Below are 9,143 nucleotides of genomic sequence, written 5' to 3'. Positions count from 1 at the left end.
CCCCACTCATTCCCCAGTTTACCGACACATTGATGTTTTTCTTGGCTGTTATCAGTATGAAGTTACAAATTTCTATTTGTTTCAATGGTTTGTAAATAGCTTCTTTCCATAAATATTTTAATGTTCAAACTGTCCAGAACATGCTGTTGGGACCAAGTGGTCTTCCAACAGACTCTCATCACATTTTTTCCTTAACATTTACTTTTTTATACAAGATGTTCTAGACTCATGTTTTTGCTTTCCTACTCTGTCCTGAAACCCATTTCTCCAACAAGCCCAGGNAAAGTTTAGCAAGTAATGACAACNAGAATCACAATATATTTATCTATATTTGCATTGATTGATACTTAAATTATTTCCAGTTCCAGGCTGTTATAAGAAAGTTCCACTATCTAAATGTGCCTGTATATTTTTGGAAGGTACTTACTAACTTATTGGGCATATGACCAGAAATGGAATGGAAATGACAGTGGGAAATCAAGGCCTCTCCACGTGGGGTTGTTATGCACAGGAGGGATGATACCAGAGGCCCCCACAGAATGGTTTAATTAATAATTTATGTATATTTGCACATGTTTACTTGGCTTTAGATGTTACTGCATANTCTTAAGAGCTTGCAGCATTGATTTAGGTCTGTCTGGAGGAGGACATATTGGATCCCACTGAGAGGCCCAGGTAATCAGCAGTGGGATAATGGTGGCTTATTGCAGTCCATGTCCAGAAATGACAACATAGCCAAACGTTTCCTTTGTGATGAGGAACATCTCCATAGAGCACCATTTTAAGATATGCAAAAGCGAAATCCTAGAGTGNACATCTCCCACCATCTTCAGAATGGTTTCTATCTCAAGCCTTAACAATGTGAAAGGACTTCAGGAATGGAGACCCATTTCTTGGGTACCAGTAGTGATTAAAGTCAGTTCTTTATTTTCAAAGGCACCTCCTTGGGGGACAGAGGAATGTCTCACGCACAATTCACATCTTCTGGCTGCTAGAGAGTTATTTATAATCCTAGGGCAGTCAATCGCTGACCAAGCCAAGAGAATCAGTATCTCTTATTTTCCATCTAGGGAGTCGCAAAGTGTCCAAGCCATTTGAGATGGACAGCTACCTACCACGTAAGGAAACAAGCCAAGCAGGAAAGTGCTTCAGGCCAGCAAAGAAGCAAACTAGTGCAGTACTTTAGAATGAGAGTCTAGGCTTANTTTAGTAAGAAACAGCTTAGGCCTGGCCAGTCACTGGCTAGATAGCTATCCTTTATAGAGCATGGTTAGAATTGAAGATCCAACAGAAGCATTTGGTGATGGGAAGTTCTAAACAGAGGAAATGCACATAGGATGCTCAATGAGCCCTTAGTAAGCCTTTGGAGAAATCAGCAACTAGGAAGGTTCATGTCTATTGACAGTTTGAAGCTTATACCTTCTCTGTGTAGAGAATCCCATACCAAGTAGACATCATGAGAGCCTTTGTGAAATATTTCACAGCTATTATTTCACCCAAAAGAGACCCCGGNCTGAAAGTAGTAGTGACACTTCCCCCAATTCCTGTACGTTTGTATTAACTACAGTTGTACTCTTCTCTCTTATCCCCTGTCCCACCCACAGGTCTGTCTGCTGAAGGTGGTGCCAAGCGCCAGGAGCACCTATCACGGTTTTCCATGCCTGACCTCAGCAAAGACTCTGGAATGAATGTCTCGGAAAAGCTGAGCAACATGGGTACTCTCAACTCCTCAATGCAGTTCAGGAGCGCAGAGTCTGTCCGCAGCCTGCTGTCCGCACAACAGTACCAGGAGATGGAGGGGAACCTTCACCAGCTCAGCAACCCCCTAGGATACAGGGACCTGCAGTCCCATGGAAGGATGCACCAGAGCTTTGATTTTGATGGTGGCATAGCGAGCAGCAAGCTACCAGGACAGGAAGGTGTGCACATCCAGCCCATGAGTGAGCGCACCCGGAGGAGAGCTACTTCCAGGGATGACAACCGCCGCTTCCGCCCTCACCGGTCCAGGAGGTCCCGACGTTCTCGCTCAGACAACGCCCTGCACCTAGCCAGCGAGCGAGAGGTCATCGCTCGGTTGAAGGAAAGGCCCCCTCTGAGAGCCAGGGAGGACTATGATCAGTTCATGCGCCAACGCAGCTTCCAGGAGAGCCTGGGGCAGGGTTCCCGGCGGGATCTGTACGGCCAGTGTCCCAGGACTGTGTCGGACCTGGCTTTGCAGAATGCCTTTGGGGAACGATGGGGACCCTACTTCACGGAGTATGATTGGTGCTCCACCTGCTCCTCCTCTTCAGAGTCCGACAACGAGGGCTACTTCCTAGGAGAACCTATCCCGCAGCCAGCCCGCCTACGATATGTCACAAGTGATGAGCTCCTGCACAANTACAGCTCTTACGGTGTCCCCAAATCCTCCACCTTAGGTGGCAGAGGACAGTTGCACAGCAGGAAAAGACAGAAGAGCAAAAACTGTATCATTTCGTAATGTGATAGTGGTCGGGGAATNGGGGAGATGGGAGCTAAGAATGTAAACTCTGAAACGTGCACTGTTGTGAATTCTCAAGTGCTCTTGGGGATGGTTCGTGGAGGAGAGATGGAGAATGCTCTCAGTTGAGGGAGGCAAGGCTGCAGGTTGGCTTGGTAGATACACTTGGTGTCACAGTTTGGGACATGTTAAATATGATTTGCACATTTCACTTTGGAAACACAGGCTGTGGAGGCCAGGGAAGGTCATGTCCTTCCAAGGTGGAGTGGCCATTAACCAGATGACACACTGTAACCTGCCCACTTATCTTCTTTCTGGTTCTCTTCCTTTTAGGACCCCTTTTCCAGTAAATACTTTATTAGCCAGGACCCCAGACTAAGTTATTTACATGTTCATTGTAAATGCTATGTAAATGAGAGTTCTGATAAAATATTTTTGTATTTTGTAATAACAACAGAATTTCTATATCATAGGATTCCGTGGGGACTTGCATGCATGGCCACCAATCCCTTCGAGTGGTAGTAAACGGTGGCCCAGGACCACCTGGCTTTTGTTGTTTGTTTCGATTTGGTTTGGTTTTCTTTCTATACAAATCTGTTACATGTCAGTGAGACTATTTTCAAAGGAGTATATTCAATTTGGCTTTTTGTGGCTGAAAAAGAAAATTTTAACTATTCTACCCAAGGCATTCTATGCTCTAGGGCATCTAATGGTCCATCTTTAAGTCCACTCCCACCCTCCGTAGAATTTATTCTCTACAAAGTAAGTAGATTTTTTTTTAATTACAAATATCGCTTTTGCTGATTAGAGATAACAGCCAGTGTCAGTCCAGTTCTGTGAGAAATGCCATCCTTGTTTGGAACCTTGAAGTTGCTTAATGTCGCTCTGTCCCTCGGGGGGGGAGTCACAGTGANTGTGAGCGGTGCCAGTGTGTGTGTCAGCATGGTGTTGTTTTGAGTGTGGAGTTGTCTGGTGCTCATGTTTCCTGGATTGTATTTTCTGCTTTCTTCTTCCAAGGCAGACGAAGCTGCTGCCTTTAGCCTGACAACTGTTTGTCCTCACAGCAAATGAGCTTCAGCATTTAGCACTGAGGGACAAGAAGATAGTGGGGGGAGGGGCTCTGGGTGCACTGGCGTGGTGCACACTACACAAGGAGATTTGAAAACAGAAAGCAGATAGATGTTGAAAGGAGTGGTGGAATATGAATGGAGTCAGGGAGAAAGAACTAGTAGAAAGAAAGAGAGGTGACAGCCACCTTGACTAGTCCCCAGTGCTTTAGAGAGAATCCAATCTGACAAGCTTAGTCACCACAGGGGCTGTCTTCTTACCCTGGAGGGTCAAGCTGCTGAGATGATAGGAAACAACGTGGAAAAACAGACCTTGTGGCAAGAGAGATTTCCATTTTGAACTTTGAGGACTGTTGGTCAAATGGGAAGGCTCAAGAGTGAGTTTGCTTCAAGAAGACGTTTCACTGCAGGNGAGATAAATACACAGTGAAATAAAACTTCTTGCCTTGCTTCAACTTTTTTTTTAAAAAAAAAAAAAAAAGTGAAGCGCTTGCTCTTGGTCCATTTTCTCCCTCTCCTCAGTGGATTGTGGCAAAAATCCATCAGAGGACCCACCTTGTGTGAGATGTGCTGTCCCCATATGCACAGTGTGTCTCAGTGGCCATTTGCCGTGATAAGGTGAGCATGGTCTCTTCTCAGTAGAGTACTTAACATTTTCTAGGGTTGTTTTTTTTTTTTTTTTTTTTTAAATGGAGAGAATGTAAAGCGTGGCTTTTCAGACACCATCCTCTATGGGTCTGGGGTCAAGGGAGACTGCAAAGGATGCGATGATGACACTCCATCCAGGATGTATTAAAATGATTTGCTTTATAGGTATTAATACGACATTTGTCATTGTCACTGATTTTTTTAAAGGAGCAATGCAAATGTTGATTGTGGCTGTTTTCCGCATGCTATCTTCATATCTAAATGTTTCATTAATTATCCAAGCCTCTGGAGAATTAACTCTATTACGTTTGTATAGTAAGTTAATAAAAATGCTTAGCAAACTGTTTAAGAGATAAATATGCAGCACTGTGCCACTCCAGTGGCAGGTTTCTGGTAGACACTGGGTGAGTCCAATTTGGAGCTTTGAGTTTGTTGATTGGTGAGAATTAAAAGGCATTATTGGAAAAAGAAAAAAGAAAAAAGAAAAGAGAAAAAAGAGGGAAAGTAGATCACTTAGCAAATGGTTGAAACCATGTATCCTCTCTGGTCCCAAATCAAAAGAATGAAATTTTCCCATTGAAAGTTGTTTTCTTACTCTGTCCTTGGCAGGGTACCTCTTACATTTCCCAGATTTGGTTTGACTAGCCCTCAGCCCCAAGAAGAAAGCAATATAGAAGCTGCTTACGTAACATCAAGTCTAGCTGTCCAGAAAACATTCAAGATCTCTCTGACCAAAACTTAAAATATAATGTGATACATACAGGCTTCAGAGTCAAACTGTCCACCAGCAAGATCANCCCCCTTCTATTGAACCAGTGAAGATTTCTTCTCATTCTAAAAGCAGCCAGGTGCTCTACAGAGAATGTCATTTGAGGAAGGCCAGCTCCTCACAATAGTCGTAGTTCCTTAAAGCCACTGCACAGTAGTGGGCAGCGTGACAGTAAACTAGAAATTCTCTACCTTGAAGTCACAACCAAGATATAACACCCAGAATCTCATTCCCCAAATTCAAGTACATTCTTTCCTAAGGTGAGAATTTAAGGCCCTCCCAGATTCCTCCAGTGTATCCCTTCCCTCCTATTGNCCAAGTTTCCCTGGGTGGGNGTGGGGCCTGTACTCAGTCCCCTTAGGTTTTATCTTCTGTAGACCGGCTTTCAGAAGAGCCGTCTTTCTGCCCTTTTCTCTTTGATGATGATCTGGCAGACTTTTTCCACCTCTCCTATGATTGGGCTGACTTTGTTTAGAACTGCAGCTCTAGAGTTCAGTTCATGTCACACTGCTGCTACATCCAGCACCAGCTAAGCCAGCCCCNTTCTCCAGGTCAAGGAGTGTATAAAAGCCATTGAAAGTTTCCCAAGTGCTCTGGCTAGCACATTCCACCTCTGGTCCTGCGGAAAGGGCTCATGCTGATGATTGGTAGCTTTGANCATCCATCACAGCATTCAGAGGCCCGCCCTTCTGTCCTGTATAGTTGTAGGTTCTCTACCCTGTGCGCAGGTAAATGAGGTGAGGAAAATCAGACCTNGTTTCCTGGTTTTTAACATGCATAAAGCAGAATTGCTGGTGTCGGTTGTTTGAAACCCTCTTTCTGCATCCTATAATCTTTCATTTACTGTCCAAGCAGCTGTCTGAACAGATTTGGGTTTTCTAAAAGGAAAAGTCATGATCTTTTCCTATAGAATGCTCCTCCTACAGAGCTGTAGGAAGATGGCGTTCTTTGCACATCTTCTAGGAGTTCCTACTTCTTATGGCCCATGGTGGCATGAATGCAGCACTTACTATGTATGCTCTACCTGCCACCTCAGTGGATGATAAGCAGTGGATTACTGCACTTTCCAAGGAGAGTGGATTCTCACCCCAGGTATCTTTACAATACTGCAACAAGCCAGGGCTAATGGACTAGAGCCGGTCTCCTCTGTCTTATGACAAANCTTATTCATACACTGATTCTTTCCNGGATCCCTGGGAAAGGAGCAGTACACCAGACATTTAAGGAGCATCCATCACAAAGAACTGGGAGACTCCATTTCCTCTTCCTCCCACACTGTGGAAGCTACAGGAAGCTGAACTCTTAGGCCAAATAAGGCTCTTTTTGGCCTCCTTTTTCATGCTCAGGGTCTTTGCCAGTTATGTGGGCAGTTCCTGCTCACTTTACAGAGGTCAGCTAAGAGTCTGTTTTCTCATCCCAGCCCATACTATAGGGACATAGGACACTTAAATTCCAAAGCAGAGTGGAATTCATACTTTGCATACTCCTAACAGAGACCAGACGCTGTGCTTCACAAAGATCCACCTATGACCAGGAAAGTAGAAATTTGAGCCAGTGGCCTGAATGTCACATGCAAGCAGAGTTGTTCTGGCACCTGCGTGGCACCTTTAGGCTCTGCAGATCCTGTTCCACAGGCTTCCATTACTGATCTTGAAGACAGTTACACATTAACACCTTTTGGAAAGTACATTTCTTTGAGCAAACGGCAAATAGGAATGAGACCTTTGCCTTCTTGTCAGGGTTCACTCCAGCGTATGTGTGTATGACCATCTAGAAGCCATGAAGGTCAGGATGGAGGAAGAATTGATTTCTTTTTCTGTTTCCTCATAGTAGAAGCCCAGTCAACACAAGACCCCTATAGAGCACAACTATTGGAAGCTATGGCTGTTATATAAATTCATTTCTGGCTTCCAGAACCAGCCTCCCTCAGAGGAATAAAATGGAGGCTGAAAAGGTCATGTGCTATTAACAGACATTTCCGTGGTTCAGATGTGATAAACTCAAGATAGATGTCTAGTTCTATCTTGAGCATTTTCTAAGAAAACTTTCATGGTCTAGGCATTTGGTCATTGGTGTTCAATAGGTCACCAAACAAATGTTTCTAAATTTTAGGAGGTTATTTGCCAATATGACCTTCTCTTATGTTTATCTAGTTGGTTTCCATAGTTTTCAATAAAGTATTCTGGTTTAATCCTGACCCCGAGTTAACAACATAAGACCAATGACTCTTCTGTAATCTTCAACAAAGTAGGCCAGCATTTATTCTCCCTAAACTCGTTCNTTCCTGCAGAGTTGCTTTGCTCAGATCCTATTTAATTCCACATGCATAAACAAAACCTCAGAGGGCCCAAGAAGGTGAAGCAGGCTGGAGTCTGTGTTATCTGTCAAGTGTCGAGCTGTTTGTTAGGAAGGCCTGTCANGGGCTTTTGGCGTGGGTTCTGCCAGAGACTGTTCTGAACACTTTGCTTGAGATCCGTGCCCTGTAAAGTGGATATGATGTTTTACTGATTCTGTAATACATTTGTAAACTTCCAAAAAAATTTGAATAAAAGGAATGTTGTCATTCTTCTCTGTCCTCGCTCTCGTTCCAGATTTGGGGAGTGGATTTGGCCTTTGGGAAAAGACCAAGAAAAAGTGTGTCAGAGAGTGATATTTACAGCAGAACTTGAGCCTGATTTGACAAAATGATCATCCATCAAAATAACGATAGCAGGTCCCACCCTAGGGACTGGGATTTCCCCAGTCANGGACTTTTGGCCATGATACAGTACCAGGCATAAAGTTCCTTCCTGTGAGATTCAAATCCAATTAGAAATTGGTTAGAGAAGACATATGATGTTTGGGGCCTGAGTTACATCACTCAGTATAATTTGTCAAACACCATCTATTTATCTACAAATGTCCTGATTTCATTTTTCTTTAGATGAGTAGTATTCCACTGCACATATATCCCACATGTTTCTTATCCATTCATCTGTGGTGCACATCTAGATTGAGCCCATTCTCTGGCTATTATGAATAGACAGACAGTGAACACGAGTGTGCAAGTGTCTCTGCAGTAAGAATAAAGTTGTTGGGTCTATGCCNTGGGGTGGTATAGGAGGTATAGTGGTATATAGCATAGCAGGCCTATTTCTAGTTTTTTGAAAACTTCTAGACTGATACCCAAAGGCTACACTAGTAGCTATTAGCAGACATTTCTTTGGTTCAAATGTGATGAACCGACAAGATAGATGCCTAGTTCTAGCTTGAGCTCCCACTTGAGAGTGTATAAGAATCCCTCTTTGCCACATCCACACCAGCATCTGTTGTCATTTGTATTCCTGGTGATGACCATTCTGACTGGGGTTGAGATGGAATCTTAAAGTAGTTTTAATTTTTATTTGCCTGATGGCTAAGGATGTTAGGCACATTTAAAAATATTTCCTAGCCATTTTCATTTCTTCTTTTGAAAATTTCCTGTTCAGTACTTTAACCCCTTTTTAATTGTTTTTTTTTTATTCTTTAATGTTTAGTGTCTTGTGTTCTTTGTATATTGTAGAAACTAATCCCAATGAAAGCTGATAAAGATTTCCTCCCATTGTATGGACTGGCTTCCTGTTCACAGTTCCCTTGGCTGTGCAGCAGCCTCTTGGTTTCATGAAGTCCCATTGCTCATTGTAGTTTTATTTCCTGTGCTACTAGAGTCTTATTTGGGAAATCCTTACCTGTGCCTATAAAATGAAGTGTGCTACCTGTTTNTAGCTCTAAAGGTTTCAGAGTCCCTGCGTTTGGAACAAAAAAGGGAGGCCCAGGGGAAGAGGGGGAAGAGGAAAGACCCACGCCCTGCCAGAGTTCCACCTAATCTCTAGTCAGTCAGGCATGGGAGGGCTGCTAAATACCTTCCACTCATCCCTGGGTGGGCATTCCTCTATCCCACTCTTCAGGGGGTGGCCAAGGGGCAACCCTACCTGGGGATCCCTGGNGCTACCTTGNTAAAGCCACCGGGATTATGGAAGAGAGGGATGAGGGAAGAGGTTCCCAACACTGACCAGAGTGTNCAGCGGATCTTGATGAGCAGAGACTCTCTATAGTTTAAGAGCTTTATTGTAGAAATGCCGGGGGAAGAGAGAAGGGAGGGAGAGAGAGGGAGAGGGGAGGAGAGAGGAGGAGAGAGGAGGAGAGAGGAGAGGAGAGGGGA

General features: G+C 43.9%; 1 protein-coding gene across 4 annotated transcripts in view; it reads left to right on the top strand.

Annotated features, from left to right (window-relative positions):
• The window catches only part of Prickle2 (prickle planar cell polarity protein 2), a 344,729-nt gene extending 340,036 nt beyond the window's left edge, over positions 1-4,693 (top strand). For all 4 annotated transcript variants that reach the window (XM_021164852.2, XM_029478412.1, XM_021164854.2 and 1 more), the window contains one exon: positions 1,605-4,693. In XM_021164852.2, coding sequence (XP_021020511.1) covers positions 1,605-2,479 — 875 coding nt within the window. In that variant the 3' untranslated portion in view covers positions 2,480-4,693. The remainder of the gene's footprint in view (positions 1-1,604) is intronic.
• Positions 4,694-9,143: the final 4,450 nt, after the last annotated feature.

The sequence above is a fragment of the Mus caroli genome, chromosome 6 (assembly GCF_900094665.2).
Source record: "Mus caroli chromosome 6, CAROLI_EIJ_v1.1, whole genome shotgun sequence".
Lineage (NCBI taxonomy): Eukaryota > Metazoa > Chordata > Mammalia > Rodentia > Muridae > Mus > Mus caroli.
Note: the sequence above shows the minus strand (reverse complement) of the source record. Positions and strands in the feature narration are given on the sequence as shown.